The following is a 17,215-nucleotide window of genomic DNA, read 5'->3' as shown; positions in this document are numbered from 1 at the left end:
CCTCTACCTCCCCTCTACTTCAGATTCCTTCACATTTTTCTCTCTCTCCCCCGATCTCTCTTCTTCCCCTTCCCCTTTCTCTCCTACCCTTTTTTCTTCCCACTTTCCTCTGTTTTTCGTTCCTCTCGACCATAGCCACAACTCGTTGCAGAACCAACCAAATAGCTAGGCAAGATGGAAGGATGCAAATTGAAAATTAGTGGGGGATGCGGCATGAAAACATGTCTCTGGGGAGTGAGTGATGGAATACTACTACAAATTGGATTTTCATGAAATGGTTTCTGTGTTTCTGTAAGGGTATTTTAGACCAAACAAGAGTTGAAAATTAGAGGGGGATGCGGCAATACTGAATGAATGAATGATCAATGATGATACATGAAGAGACAGCGTATAGTGGCCTGACCTCCTCCCTTTCACTCTTCCCTAACCAGAGAAGAAGAATTCAAACAAAATTCCCATTTTAAGAATTGCTTAGATGATGGTTGGTAGTTGGTACAACTCCCTTCCCATGAATCAACGAATGAAACAGATTCCATAAAATTGGTTGAAGGAAGCTCTCTCTCTCTCTCTCTCTCTCTCTCTCTCTAAATCCATCCCAAAGCTCAAAAAGAGTTCCGCTTTATTGCCTTCTATTCCTGGAACTACAGCTGAAGAAACGTACTTGCATACCCTGTATCAATATTGCTAATCAGATCAAGTACGGAACAAAGTCCCATCCTTTTTTTCTCCCTGGGAGAAGTGTTAATTCATGATCCATACTCACGAACAAAACAGAAAGGAATTAATAAAGGGATGAAATGCTGTTCCGTGTTGATATTTACAGAGTTCCATTCCAAACCCAAAGAAAAGAGAGGAAATGAAACAAACCCACATGGTACAGAGCACACCGAACACAGTGAAACAGAGGATCTAACCCAGTTTCGTAAGGGGGAGGGAAAAAAGAAACAAGAAAGTAGAGTGACAGGACTCAGGAGATCATCAAAATGGCACAGAGATATATTAAACTGTCTTATTTGATAGATTTTTCTACCGAAAAGGTGTAGATCTCTTGCAGGACGACAGGCTAATTTGGGGGACTGTAAAACCACCGTCGTCTCTCCACCGTTTGTTTGCAGCAGTCTTTTGATTGCTTGCCTCCTTTAGCTCCTTAAATCCATTTTCAAATCTGATTTCGTTGGGTAGGCAGTAAGGAGTGGTTGAGGCTTGTGGCACTTGACGTACCCAGATCATCATATCTTGAGCAGCAAAGCTCCAATTGTTTTCAAGATCCATATCCTGAATTTGAAATGGAGATAGATCATCACCCTGAAATGAAACTGACAGTAGATTTCATTTATTTTCTCTTTTACCCAGTTGGGTCTTCTGGAGGTAGAGGGGATTACAGCCGCTGCTGTTCGTGAGGTTGGGAAGATGAACAGTGTTTTTTCCCAATTGTTTATTACAAGGGTAGTATGGAGATTAAAAAATATTGCAACGATGGACTTCAACGGAAGGCTAACAGAAGGGGGTCTTTGTCTCACAGTCATAGTACAGGGGGGTCTTTGTCACAGACCCCATAGTACAGGGGGGGGTCTTTGTAATTTACCCTATTCTTTATTCAGGGGTCACCTTTCACTTTAGAAGGTGACAGTTCTTCTGGTTTTATCTAATGAAAGTTACCGTTTCCTATCAAAAAAAAATGGATGAAGATTTTATCCAATTGACACATAAGAGCAACCAATAAGACTTCTACAGATTATTACTATGAAACCTAGGGAACTACCCTAGGATTTATATTTTTTTATAATAAGATAAGAAACTCGTCAATGCCTAGGCAGTAAGCACTCACCTAGGTGACTAGGCAACAAGGTCCCCCCCTTTCACTTAGCTTCTCCATGAAACAATGTCAGATAATGACATATAAAAATAGAAAAAAGGCATAAAAAATAAGGTACTAGAGGACTTATGTAGTTCTGTAAAGTTTTCTTCCAGTTAGTGGTTAGTGGTATGCTGGTACAGTGTTGCCACAAACAAAAAGCATATCTTGCACTCTGTTTTTGGAAAACAATGGCTGTGATTTTTTTTTAATAAGTAACAATAAAAATTTATTAAAAATAAAAACAGGATACAATCCTAAAGGCAGGTGTTAAGAGAACACCCCCAAGCCCAATAACGATCCAACTACTCTCCTAAACCAACACAAAAAATAAAAACAGAAAGAGAAGCCACACATGCACAGCCAATACACCATCACCAAGCAATGACTACTGGGAGCAGATCAATCCTCCTCCTAACCGAATTCTTCTACACCTCCCTCCTCATCCCAGATTTCTCCCCCTAAGGCTTCAGGAAACTTTCTCATATTCTCCTCCTTTCTCTTTCTTTCGAGCTGTTCACAAGCTCTCCTGGCAAAACATTCACCTCCTAGGAAGAACAGGCCCAAAGTCTTGCTGACTTCCACCTCCCTATCAACAAGAGTCTTCAAGTCTACACTTCCTATCTTCATTTCCTTTTCCTCTGGTACCAGCTTACCAGAGGCCTTGTCTACATCAGCTTCAACCCTGCAAATAGTCCCTGAACAATCATCCTTTTTCAACTTCTCCCGTTTAGGAGCCCCCAGATAAATCAAATTATCATCCCTTCTGGATGACAGAGGAAGCTCCAAGCTAGGATTCACAGGACTCTGGATTTTAATTTTTTTTTTTTTGATAAATACTCTGGATTTTAAATTTTACTCCCCTTCTTTTATAGATTCTTTTATACTTGTTGGTCGGCCCTGCTCCCCCACTAGACCATCTTTCAGCCTTGAAAAAACCTTTGTAACATGAATTACATTGAGCTTGCTTGACACTATAGGTTTCTTAGGAAACCCCAGGGCATCACCACTGTTGGCCAAATTAGGCTCTTTTCCCTTTCTGCCCAGGTCAACTCCCAATCTTCCAACAATCACTTCGGAAACCAAATAATTGGAACCATTCACCTTCTCACCCTCACCTTCTTCAAAGCTGCCTCCTTTTTCCTCATCACCTTTTACCTCCCAATTCTTGATCTCTTTGTTTGTCTCCTTTTCCTCTGCCTCCACCCTAATCTCACTTTCATTCTCTTCTTCTGGCTCCCTTATCGAAGGTCTGTCCGGGTACTCAACAGCGGTGACCCTGTTCTCCTGTCCCAACTCTGAGAAAGTAAAACCAAGATTTCGGTCTTGCATAGCATATCCAGCCTTTTTTTTTTTTGCTTGCAAAACAAAGGCTGTAAACTATTTTTATTGGTAATTGATAAATTGTATTAAATCAGAGAAAAATATTTAAATATTTAATTAGTAATAAACAGCTCTCACCCAGAGCGAAGACCAAGAAACAGCTTATGATTACAATATAGCCCCAAATAAATGTTCCCTTGACACCCATTGCATTGCTAAAGCATCTGCCAATGCATTTGCTGATTAGTTGATCCACCCAAATGTAGCTTCAACTTCTCTTGTTAACTTTCTAGTTTCCCTCAGTACTTGTCTTTACACGGTTACACCCACGAATCCTCATTGTTATTCATCATCCAACAAAGACTGTAAACTTAATATTCAATATCATTATTTTCTTCCATAGTTGTGGCATATACTAACTTATGAGATCACATCAATATCTTATATTTAGAATTTGTTTTTTATCTAGTCAGTAGTCATTGCATCGACTAGTGAAGTCAAAATGACTAGTCATCGCTTCATCACATTGTTAACACTGATCCCTATTAGTTCTCAACAATGCTTTAAATAACTGCTTGGGACCCTCCACACAACCTAAGTTCTAACTTTTTTTTTTTGATAAATGAACCTAAGTTCTAACTTTTCTTTGCCCATTTTCTTAGTTTCAATTTTTCTTGACCCTTTTCTCCTTGAAACATTTTCCTCTTTTGTGCAAGATCAATTCAGCTCCTTACCAATTTAGTCCTCCCTTATTTTTGTCCATTATTATTCACCCTACCAAGTTTCAATCCAAAATTCCAAGCAAAATCCTAATTTTCAGAATTTTTTGGGTTCTCTCTGATGAAGACTTTCATGTGCTTGAACTACCTAGAACCTCTTTTTTTGAAGAATAAATAAATAGCTTTCCTTAAAATAGAAAGAGAAACATTACAGATTGATTGGTTGTCAAGATGACACACCCATACATATCAAATACAAGTAGTCAAACTGAAAATGGCTCTACATTGCACAGTTAAAATTCAAGGCTACTCTAAAAATTTTCTAGCAAATCAGATCTGTTGACTTGGTTGAAATCTGGAGTGACTAACACCCAATCTATGACCAGTTTACCCACAAAGCTACAATTACTTCCAAGCACCCGACCATAATCCCTTAGAGCCCCAACACTTTAAGATCCACCCACTCTCCCTCTTCTTCCCCCCAAATTTCAATTTTTATTCTTAACTCAAAAATTCTCCAAACTTTGTTTTGCAGAACTACTTCTGTTTTAAGATTTCTGATCAGGTTCCTTATCTGGACCCTTCTTTTTCCTTCCCTCAGTCCTCTTACAATCTGGCCTAATAACTTCATGCTTATTTTTTTTTATCAATAACACAATGCATTAGATAATCTCAATAATAATTACAAAGAGGAAGACAAACTTTCTTATCTCCCAACTACAGTTTGAGCCCCAAGAAAGGAAAAAAAGAGAAAAAAGAGAAAGAGAAGGAGAAATAGAAAAATAAAATTACAACTGTGCCCAAAACATTGACTCCCTCTCCACCCCTTGTTTAGCTAACCCATCAGCAAAAGAATTAGACGATCTTTTTACCCAACTTATTTTAACTTCCCTTTCTCGAACCATCCATCTAAATTTCCTCCTCACATTGCTGTAATTCCATAAGCCACTGTTGTCTTTATTCAGCCATCCTACCACCACCTCCGAATCCCCTTCAATTATGAGTTTTTTGATATTCATCTCCCTAGCTTTCTGGATTCCTTTCATAACTGCATGGATCTCGGCTCTGAGAGAGTCACCCACTCCAATTGGGCCTGAGAACATGGCAAAAACAACCCCATTCTCATCCCTGAAAACACCCCCAATCCCTGATTGTCCAGGATTCCCTCTACAACTCCCATCAAAGTTTAGTTTTATGAAACCCGCAGGTGGGGGGTCCAAGACATACTCATCATTGTTTTGGTCTGGGTATAGTTAGCAATCTCATCCACTGTATAATCTGTGAATAGCTATAGGGATTTCATCCACTGTACGACCCTTATAAGGATCAGAGCCCTCAGTTCTTCAGCACCTCTTTCTACTTCAGAGAATATCCTGGAGTTTCTTTCTTCCCATAACGACCAACATACCACAGCCCTTAGTCCTCTCCACATAGTCCTTCCCCTTTTCATACACCACTTGAAAAAATAAGGGGAAAAAAGATTTTGCAAATTTGATGGAGGGTTCCAACTACACCCAAAGAGGGAGAAAGCCCACTCCCAAATAGACTTTGCAAATTGGCAAAACACCAGTAGATGAAAACCAACCTCCCCATCAGCTTTACAAAGAACACACCAGTGAGGGGACAAACAAGCATTGGGCCTCTTCTTTTGGAACGGATCACCAATGTTGATTCTTTCCAGAAAGGCTTCCCAGCAAAAAATGCCAACCCTAGGAGGAATTGGTCTGCACCGAACCTCATTAGCACGAAAAGGGAGGGCTATAGGACTGGTGGACTGGCTTAAAACTTTGAAGAAAGAGGCACAGGAGAATGAACCAAATTTTCATTGAAATTGAATCACTCGATATAACTCTATATTTTAAGTCTTTACACAAATTTTCATTGAAAAATTCCATTTTTAGACCCACTTAACCCTATTGAATCATTCCTTCGAATCTTCAAACTACCTAGCTCCCATAAGACTATTTGTATTACATCAGGTCTTTAGACAAAAGTGACTTGAAAAAAATAGAGAAAAAAGAAATGACAAGATATTGGATTGGGATCTAGTCAATTTGTTCCAAATCATGTGAATCATGTAGATCATACGACTAATAAATTGAACATTAGGATCAAAACAAATAATATATTGATTTCCTCATAAAAGGATTTATGGTAAAAATTCATTTGGATTCATGATCCAAACCATAAATCTAATCATAAGTTTTTTTAAGATAAATGAAAAACAAAATTTATTAATGATAGAAAGGTACAGATGTCTTAGGTGACAAGATGTCACCACCCAGCAATACAAGACAGAAATTCCAACAAAAACATACTACACTCAAATCCCATACAAAATTAAACCAACAAAGTAGACCAAAAAGTCAAACCAAAATTGTTTTTTTACTGCCTTCAAATTCAAGGAGAATTAAAGTCCAAAATCTTTTTTTTGCAGATAAAAAAAGGTAAGCCCTGGAGTTAATGCTACTTTCTTAGCCCTAATCCCAAAGAAGATAGATGCAAAGGACCCTAAGGATTATAGGCCGATTAGTCTGGTGACAAGCATCTATAAAATCCTAGCTAAAGTGTTGCCTATGAGAATTCGAGTAGTACTACCATCCATCATTAGTCAAGCACAAGGTGCTTTCGTGCAAGGAAAGCAAATAACAGATCGGATCTTAATAGCAAATGAGTGTGTGGAGGACATGAGAAAGTCGGGGAATCAAGGTTTTGCATGTAAGCTAGACTTAGAGAAGGCTTATGATCTTGTGGATTGGAGTTTTTTACTAGAGGTCCTTGGGTGTTGTGGTTTTGGAGATTGATGGTGCAACTGGGTAAAGGGCTGTATTAGCTCCTGCCATTACTCAGTCTTGGTTAATGGGGTGGTTAAAGACTTTTTCCTAGCTTGTAGAGACCCTAGACAAGGTGACTCGCTCTCTCCGTTTCTTTTCACCTTTAGTTGCAGATGTTTTTAGTAGATTAATCTCTAAGGAAGATAAGGAAGAGGAAGTGAGTGGTTAGAAGATAGGAAGGAACAATGTCCAGGTAACCCATCTACAGTTTGCTGACGATATCATAATATTTTGTGAAGGGGGTGGCAGGCAAAAAGTGAGGAACCTTAGAGCATTGTTACAACACTTTGAGAAGGTCTCCAATTTGAAGATAAACCTAGATAAGAGTTGTGTGGTAGGTGTCTATATGAATGAGGGGATTATTCATTCTGTGGCAGACTGTCTAGGTTGTCCTGTTTCTTCTTGGCCCTTGTAGTACCAAGGTCTCCCTCTGGGGGCTAACCCAAAAGAGAGTAGTTTTTGGACCCCAATTTTGGAAAAGTTTGAGAAAAGATTAGCTTCCTGGAAAAGAAACTATATCTCTATAGGGGGTAGAGTGACATTATTGAGAGCCACCCTAGCAAACCTACCGATCTATTTTTTATCCATTTTTAGGATTCCTAAGAGGAAGGCTAAGAAGCTAGAGAGATTAATGAGAACTTTTCTTGCTAGCGAGTTTCATGTCGACTAGTTCACATATGATAAAGAGATAGGGGAGGAAAAGAAAGATCATCTAATCAAATGGAAATAGTTTGTAGGAGCAAAGAGGAAGGTGGATTGGGGTTAGGAAGGTTAACTCTCAAGAATAAAACCCTCTTAGGAAAATGGTTGTGGAGGTGGCCTAGAGAAAGGGAGAGGTTGTGGCATGAAGTGATAGCTAGTATACATGGCAGACTGGAAAATGGTTGGGATGCGGGTGTATCACGTCAAGCAACGTTGGCATCTCCTTGGAAAGCAATCCAGATTATCCTCCCTCAATTTCTCAACTTTGTTAGGTATGATGTCAATTCTGATAACTCTTTTATTTTGGGAAGACACTTGGGTGGGTATTGTTGCTTTTAAGGACCAATTCCCGTCTCTTTATTCTATTTCCCTTTACAAGAGAAAAGCTATTCTCATTTTTTCTCATCTCCTAATTCACCCTCGACCTTAAGTTGGGACTTTGGCTTTCAGAGAGGTTTGAGGGATGATGAACTTAACAGTGTTTCCCGTCTCTTTATTCTATTTCCCTTTACAAGAGAAAAGCTATCTCTTATTTTCTCTCATCTCCTAATTCACCCTCGTCCTTAAGTTGGGACTTTGGCTTTCAGAGAGGTTTGAGGGATGATGAACTTAACAGTGTTTCAGATCTGTTGTCTCTTCTTGGCAGTGTCTTTATTCTCAACTTTGTGAGGTATGATGTCAATTCTAATAACTCTGTTTTATTTTGGGAAGACACTTGGGTGGGTATTGTTGCTCTTAAGGACCAATTCCCGTCTCTTTATTCTATTTCCCTTTACAAGAAAAAAGCTATCTCTCATTTTCTCCCATCTCCTAATTCACCCTCGTCCTTAAGTTGGGACTTTGGCTTTCGGAGAGGTTTGAGGGATGATGAACTTAACAGTGTTTCAGATATGTAGTCTCTTCTTGGCAGTGTCTTTTTGGACCCTCTTAGTGTGGATGTGAGATTATGGTCCCCTCATCCAAAAGGTTTCTTCTCTTGTGCTTCCTTTTTTAAGTCCCTTTGCTCTTCCCTGAGATAGTGGGGTTTTCCAACCAAGGAGATTTGGTCTAGACCTGTTCCACCTAAAATTGTTATTTTCTGCTGGGAAGTATTTTATAGAAAGATTAACACCTTGGATTGCTTGCAGAAGAAAAGGTCTTTCATGTGTTTGTCCCCTAACTGGTGTGTACTTTGCAGGGCTAGTGGTGAGGATTTTTCCCACTTTCTTGTATCTTGTTCCTTTTCTAGTGTTATTTGGAATTGGATTTTTTCTTTGTTTGGGTGCAAGTGGAATCTATCCACAGACTTAAGTCAGCTATTCGATCCTTCCTTTTTTGTGTGGCCTATAAAAAAAGGAAAATTGATGTGGAGATGTATTAGAGCAGCCGAGGAAGAAAGGAATGCAACGATATTCAAGGAAAAGGAAAGAAGCATTCAGGCTGTTGAGGATTGTATCTTGACTAGGGCCATTCATTGGTTGAGAATTATGGACTTCTTTCGTACTTTTTCCTTTGATGATATTTGGAGAAATTGGATAGTAGTGGCTAACAGCCATACAAGGAAGGACAAGGAATCTGCAGTGTGGATCCCTCCACCTGAAGGATGGGTAAAGCTGAACTTTGATGGCAGCAGCCAAGGAAACCCAGGCCCATCGGGGATAGGAAGGGTGCTGAGAGATATGGAGAGCAACATCTTAGCCTTGTTTTCAGGCCCCGTGGGAATAGGAGACTCTAATAGAGCTGAGATTTTAGCGGCGGTACAAGGTATTCAGATTGCAGAACAATTAGGAGTTCAGCACTTGGTAGTTGAAGGAAACTCTCAGATTGTTGTGGGATGGCTGACAGACCCAGCTTCAGCCATGTGGCAACACAGAGACTTATTGAGGAAAGTCAACTGGCTTACAAGAAACATGGCTGTTACCTCTCTTTGGGTGGGAAAATCAAAAAATACCTTAGCGGATGGGTTAGCTAAGCAGGGAGCTTCAAGGGAACATTTATTTTGGGCTGCTCTGTAATTTTACTTATGGCTATTTCTGTTTTTAATTTGATGTAATACTTTTTTGAAGAGGTAACAGTTCGTGCCTCTTTTTGGGTTTCCTATATTGCCTTATTTTTTTCTGAATTAATAAATTATCTTCATTCATCAAAAAAAAAATTAAAGCCCAATCATAAATCTAATCACAATCTACATTAAAAGAAAAAAAAAAAGAACCACCAGGTTAGACTTCTGGGATTTTGGTGTTTCTTGGGGAGGGTCGGCTACTTTAGTTCAGCCCATCCTCTTAAGGAGGTATCCTTCGCATCACTTGCCTTTTCTTTTATTCATCATTAGTAATATTTTCTCTAGATCTGGTCCCTTGCTGATCAAAAAAAGGTTAAAGAAAAGATAGAGGAACATATAGAAGGATTATATGGGAAGATTCCACAAGAAAGATCATAAAAACAACTGCCAACAAACTTGTGCCCTCAAACTTCCTTTTCAGCCTTCCACACACACACACACACACACACACATATATAGGCTATCAGATAATAAACCTAAAAGAATCCTTATGTTGTACATTTTCCCAAGTTAGCAGATTTTAGAGAAAAAATTCATAAGTACCTACCAAAATTTCACTTATGTATATTTGTAGAACCTTGTGGCAGTTGAGCTCAAACCAAGTTTCTTGGATTTCAAGATTCTTAAGCTTGGAGACTGAGTTAAATAATCATATTGCAGAACAAACATAAACTACAAAGAATTTGAGTTCAAGGTCCCTCATCCCTGTGACTGGAAGAGAATATATAGTTAAGCATATGATTGTAAGAATATTGGCGAACTCCCTTACATGTTTCACTTCTAGAGTCCACAAGAATATACAAATGAAATTATGTTACTCAGATATGGCAAGCACACAGCTGGACACATAGGTAATGTTTGGCGTCAATGATGATTTCTTGAAAATCACAGCCATGTTGGAGCCACGTCAGCGTTAGAGGAATCGGCATTGAAATTTCTGTTTGGTTCACCGATTTTGGTGATTTTCAGGAAATCGACCAAAAATCGATTCTTGAAATCATCCCTTTCCAGGGATCACCTTTTTTTTGGTGATTTCCTGATTTCTAGCTGATTCCGATTTTTTGAGGATGACATGGCATCCAACATGGCACTGAATAATAACTCATACAAAAATATCCAGCCCTAGAGAATCAGTACCAAATAGACTCAAAGCCGATTTCTCAATAATCAGCTGACATAGCAGAAGTGATACCAAATAGCAAAATTTATCGATTTTTGAAAATCAATAGGGAAGAATCATCAGCGATGCCAAACATCACCATAGTCTAGAAGTTGAAAATAAAGAAGCAAATACATAACAATAAAAAGACTCAGATAACTAACCTGCCCATAGTTTAAGACACCAGATGATGGGTTCATTTCGATGTTCCCAAAACATTGTAAATCACCTTTTGAAAAATTCCCATCTTTGGAACATTTTGCTACATACATATAATCAGTTGGCACGAGACCAAATCCGAGGTCATCCCAATCTATATCATCCAATTCGAATGTTTCACTGTTTTTTGATGAACAAAAGTTAATGTTTGCAAAAAGTAAACATGTAAGCATAAGAGGCATCACTTTTGGAATTCAAGTATCACAAGCTTTGAAACTCATTTAACCATTTAAATGCTTTTGACAAAATAACCAGTTCATGTTATATGACTAATGTCCTTGAACCCCAACAATAATTGAAGGAGTGGTTTAAAAGGTGCCCCTAGGCACAAAGGTGAGGTGCATATTATAAGTGCTGGCCCTAGGTGTGGCACTTTCAAAAGACATGCCCCTTGCACTTCAGCCCAGACATGCGCATTTTTCTGTTTTTTTATGCCTAGCAGCTGGCCCAGGGGCTCTGCCCCCAAACCCCCAGGCCCCAACCAAGCCCCTTGAGGCAAACCCAAACAAGTTCATATTAAGGTCTTAAATTCTTAACCCCTACAAAAACAAGAATTTATAATTTTAATTGTCTTTTAAAAACTATATTTTATTAGGATGAATGAATGAATTCTACATGCCTACATTCAACCCTCCATTGTCCCCTTGATAACCTACACAACCACCAACAAGACCATCAAGATCTCCCAACATCAATGCCCAATTAATAAGCTTTTCTGGAATCTTGAATGCAAACCTCTCTACTTCTCTTATTCATTTTCTTCACTTTGTTAATGGGCCTGACCCAACATAACCCCATCTTCAATCTGGAAAAAACTTTCAACACGAAAGTGCATTGATTTCTTTGAGATCTGAACCTTCTTATGGCATTAGGAATCTTCTCAATATTCTTCAGGTCCAAAGTACCACATTCTTTTCAAAGATCTGATCTGTTACCATCTCACCATTCCTTTCAGGCCCATCCCCTTCAACTCCAGTTGCTCTCGTTCTATCTTGGATCTCATTATTCCTTTCATTACTGCAAGCCACCTCATGAACCAACCAATTCTTTTTCTTTACCATTTAAAGGTCCACAAATTTTTTCTTCCAATTCCATAAAAGCTTTCCTTGCAAGTCCCCCCCCCCTCCTATAAAGAACAAGCCCAAAGATTTACTAACCTCCACTTCAGTATTCACCATTGTTGGTAGTGTGATTATTCTCTTTCTTCTACCTCCAAAAATACCTTTCTAGAGAAATCCTCTCACCCAAGAAAGAGCAAACCCAATTTTTTTACCAACTTGTACCTCTCTATCAAGTCTCAACCAAATTGATTAGTCCATTTTCTCCTTCTCGTTCCTTGCTTGGAAAGCTACACATTTATGAGTATTCTCTGTCCTATCACCCTTTTCCTCTTCTGAGTAATCTTTATCTTCAAAATTCTTCACTTCTGAATTTTCAATAGTTGGCTGACCTACATTCCAAGTTCCATCTCTCATCTCTTACCACGTTTTCAAGTTCAAGCATCAGCATCTTTCCTTCACAACCCATAGGATCTGACCCTTTGCAATCAAAGAGCAAGAACCATCCAATTAGGTCCACCCCTTCTGTATTGTCCTTTAAGTTGGTATAGTCAAGATTTTATCACATATATGCTCCCTTGTTTCATCTCCTTCGCATCTTTGGATGTATGCGTTTTGTTCATTAATTATCACCAAACAAAGATTAACTTGATCCCAAAGCTGTCAAATGTGTATTGTTGGACTACTCTTGTACACAAAAAAGGTTATAAACATTGCTGCATTGTCATTTTATCTTTGTTGATATAACTTTCTTTGAATCCGTTCCATACTTTTCTGATGAAGGTTCAGTTGTTGCTGATGTGTTGACAGATAATCCAACTTCTTATGGGCCCTATTGTCTGTTAGTTTGTTTTATTTTTTAGGGTAAATCCCTTAAACCTCCCCTCAACTTTGACCTGCCCTTAAACCTCCCCTGACTTTAGGGGATCAAGGGACTTACAAACCCCTTCTGTTACTTTTTAAGTGGACAGAGACATTAAATATCCATTATGCCCATACTAATTCCTCCTATCAAGTTAATAGATTTTTCCTAATTCCAACTTTGCCCTTCAACTGTTAATACAAGTAAATATGTTTTAGTATTTCATTTTTTATGGCATAAATAAACCTGCTTTTGGGTGAAGAGAGTCTTAAAGGTATTTTATTTTTTATTAAAGATTAAGGGTATTTTTTGTTAAAGGTTTAAGGGTACTTCAGCCATCAAACATTTGATGATTTGACATAAGGGCAAAATTGGCATTATGATATGTTTATATCCATGACATCAACAATTGCTGTTAGACTTCTAATGGCAAAGTAACAGAAGGGAGTATAAGTCCCTTAATCCCCAAAGGTCAGGGGATGTTTAAGGGCAGGTCAAAGTTGAGCCATTGAGGGGAGGTTTAAGACCTTTTCAGAAGACCCAAGGAGGTTAAAGGGATTTACACTATTTCTTTTTATATTCTTTATGTTTGTTTATTGTTTGGTTTTCTTTTGTAGTGTAGTGGTCCATGAGCCTTACTTAAGTTTTATGGCTTTCTTATTGCATGCCGCCCAAGCAGGGGTATAATTGTATTATTCTTATTCGGTTATACCTGTTAATGACAAAACATGTGAGGACTCACATTGGCTCCCACAATTGGGTGTTTGTTCTTGTCATTCTCTTGCTCTCTCTCTCTCTCTCTTATCCTGTTATCCTCTTTTCGTCTACTTTCTCCTTCTTTCTCTATCAATTTTCTGTTTTAGTTAATGTTTTTCATTGCTGCAAGAGACAAGTTGGTACCAATGCAGGGTTTCCTACTCTTTTTTCCAGATGTGAAGCCCATACACAACTAGGATTAGCAGTGTGCATGGAGAATTGAAGTGGCTGATCACTTCTAATGTTCTTACCTGATTTTTTTTTTTTTTGAAGATTTAAGGAGAACAAGTCAATCAGTTTGATGCCTAGAAGTGATCCCTAGATAGTGCAGCCTAAAAATCAAGAAAAAAGAATCAGAGATTTTGAAGCTTGTATGATTGAAGGCTATAGAGCTAACCAGAAATTGGTACTCAGATATTAATCAATCAACATTTTGTTATTGTTGAGATCAATAGCCATTTGAGTGGATGAAAGCTATGCAAGATGAAATAGAGGCCTTGATAAAAATTGGACATAGGACATAGTGAATTTTACTAACAGGAAGGAAACAATGGGTTGTCAGTGGATGTTCATAATAAAGTACAGAGCAGATGGATTACTTGAGAGCTACAAGGTGAGAGTCGTGAGACCAGTGACTAAAGGTTATACACAAACTTATGGAGTTGACTGTTTGGAGACTTTTGCACTGGTAGCTAAATGAACTTAGTGTAAGCTCTTTTATCTTTGGCAGCATCATATTCTTGGCTATTATATCAGCTAGACATGAAGAATGCATTTCTGAATGGAGATTTACATGAGGAGGAATATATGGAACTTCCTCTTATGGTGGTTAGAAGCATGATCAAGTTTGTAAGCTTAGAAAGTCCTTGAGCAATTTCCTAGAGCCTAGTTTGACAAATTTTTCAATGCATTAGTCAAGGACGGTTTCTTGTAGGTCCAATCAGATCATAATTTATTTATTAAAATAAAATGTTCCTTTCTAAGGACATAGGAGAGTTAAGATACTAGGTATTGAAGTGGTTGGATCCAAACAGGGTATATTCATCTCTCAAGGTAAGCATGTTTTGAACTTATTGGAAAATATAGGGAAGCTAGAAATTAAGCCTGCAAATACACCTATTGATCCTAACCACAGGCTAGGGTCAATAGCCTGTCGTTATTGATCCTCCCCATCCTACAGTATTCTTCTTTGTTTCCCTTAGTTGATTGGATCAAATAAGAATACTTGAAATCCTTCCTTCTCATTGGCACATTACAAGAATTGGATATTTGGATTTATCAAGAAAGAAAACAGATAAATTTTCATAAATAAGCACAATAATATAGATGTAAATGTTTAAGCATGAAACAGAGAAACCCGTTTCACGGAAATTCTTTTAATGCAATGTGAAGCTAACCTAAACATGGAATTATTCTGAGTGTGTTACACAGGACAACCCATTTCATGGAAATGCTTACACTCAATTCGGTTAATATGCAATGTTTTCTTGAAGCCAATCCAAGCACATCATTATTATGGCCATTTCCTGCTTTAATGCAATGTGAAGCTAACCTAAACATGGAACTGGCAAACATTTCATGAAAATGCTTACACTCAATTTGATTAATATGCAGTTCTTTCTTGAAGCCAATCCAAACACATCATTATTATGACTATTTCCTGCTTGTTGACACCTTACATGTTAGCTGATGAATTTAAACTAGCTACCTAAAAGAAAACTCCAAATACATGAATAGAATTTGTTATGCATCCAAAAAAGGGTACAATGTCACGTAATCATGTAGAAGTATATTCTCATGCACACGTTTGATAAGCATTGTTCCAGCACAAACATGGCCAAGCAAGAACCGAAGAAATACATCGATAATGTATTCCATATTTGAAAGAAACAAGTAATCAAAAGCCAAAAGAAATCTAGACAGGGACGATGCACTTGATGTCTTAAGTGCAAAGAGATAGAATAGTTTCTAGATTGTCGAAGAAATACAGACCCACAGCAGTTACCTGTTAGATACTGCAGTTCCTCGACATATAGTACAAGCCACTTGAGGGCGAGATGAGATGAGAGAGCGTTGGTTCTGGAGCTGCAAAGGTGGACAAATTAATAAGCCAAAGTCACAATGAGAGAGAAGAACATGACCAAAACAAGACTACCCTCCATGAAATTGGCCTTTTACTCAAACCCACTTCGTCAATCATGACCAATAATCAGAAAATGAGAAAAAAAAAAGTAAGAAAGAGGAACCTTGAGATATGAGAGCGGCAAGTGTCGCCTGTCTGTGAAGAAGTTAGCGGGGAGGAGAGTAGAGGCCCTGCGTGACGGGCAGGGGAGATAGCTCGGTTGAAGTTGAAGTCCTACGAGAGCGAGGCTGGTCTCCATTGAAAACCGTTTCTGAGTTTCTGCGTGAGCTAAGGGAGAAATGGGGAACTCGAAAGAAGCGTGGAAATTGAGCTTTGCCGGATCTGCTCCGAGACGAATTCGAAGGCGACAGACTGAACGTCCAGGGGATTTAGTCAAAAACCTCTGTATGACCTTATATCTAAGATCAATACCGTTGGATTGGCATATCTTCTCTTTATATAAAAGCTAAGGTGACTTCATCGTTCCACGTCAGTGGGCCGTTATTTTTATCAAAAAGTGAGAACAGAGAACACATCCTACCAACTCAACGCTCCCAACTTCTGACAAAACTGCAGCCGCACATAACGCTCACATGTGAATGGGAGGCACACTGCGTGGGGCGCACATGTGAATTCCTGTATTGGTAATGGCATATTGGGACAGTATTTAGAAGCATATCTGAACTTTAGACTGCATTTGTATTTTGGTTGCGGTTGCGATACATATATATAATTTGCATAAATACCCTCTTTTGGGTTCAAGAATGCAAAGTGAGTTTACAGTGTAATCCGTTTTTATACTGTTCTTGTTTGAAATCTGTACAAATTGTGGGAACAAACACTAAATGCTCCAACTACCTAACGCTTCACTACCTTGAACTTTTGGTCAAACATGCCAATCTAGTTGTTTGCATTGATTATCAAAAGAGCACAGGTTTATATCCAAAAAAAGCGGGTAAAGTAATGTGCTCTCCTCACCGTACAAAGAAGTCAGAAAAAACATTTTTGGCCTCTTAATTATTGCATTTTTGTATGGAAACAAATGCAGCCTTAATTCCTTGGGCCAAATTCAACTCGGTGCCTATAGAGTGCACCCCATAATGCATCCCAATTATGTAATGGTACATCTCCACATGATAAGTATAAGAGATGTTCCCAATGCATGATAAATGTGCATGTGGGGTGCGTTAGGGTGGCAATTGGATTAGATTTGGTCTAATCTGATCCAGTCCAATGTGATTCCAATATAATCCAATGAATATTTTGGATCATTTTGGACCAGTCTAATTCAATGCCTGGACTGTCAAATCTATTCAAATTCGTTTTGTTTTAGATTGGTTTCAACCCAAACCTGATCCATTGACACCTATATTCTTATCTTATATCAATGGACCAGACATTGGCTTAATCCAACCCAATCCAATATAAATTTATTATGGATGGACCAGGTCCAATCTAATCTAATAAATATTTTGAACCGAATTAGTCCAATCCAATATGTCTTGTTGGTTTATCCAATCCGTCCAAATTGATTTTGGATTGGATAGGGTCCAATCCAAACCGGT

General features: G+C 38.5%; 1 protein-coding gene across 1 annotated transcript in view; it reads right to left on the bottom strand.

Moving 5' to 3' along the window:
- LOC104613172 (branched-chain amino acid aminotransferase 2, chloroplastic-like) overlaps positions 1 to 16,050 on the bottom strand; it is a 66,271-nt gene extending 50,221 nt beyond the window's left edge. Inside the window, exons 1-3 of the mRNA XM_010280923.2 lie at positions 15,775 to 16,050; positions 15,534 to 15,613; positions 10,798 to 10,972 (exon numbers count right to left, since the gene is read on the bottom strand). Coding sequence (XP_010279225.1) covers positions 10,798 to 10,972; positions 15,534 to 15,613; positions 15,775 to 15,909 — 390 coding nt within the window. The 5' untranslated portion in view covers positions 15,910 to 16,050. The remainder of the gene's footprint in view (positions 1 to 10,797; positions 10,973 to 15,533; positions 15,614 to 15,774) is intronic.
- Positions 16,051 to 17,215: the final 1,165 nt, after the last annotated feature.

This window comes from Nelumbo nucifera, chromosome 3, assembly GCF_055504915.1.
Source record: "Nelumbo nucifera cultivar China Antique chromosome 3, China Antique-T2T, whole genome shotgun sequence".
Taxonomy (NCBI): Eukaryota; Viridiplantae; Streptophyta; class Magnoliopsida; order Proteales; family Nelumbonaceae; genus Nelumbo; species Nelumbo nucifera.
This window is presented reverse-complemented; position numbering and strand designations above follow the sequence as displayed.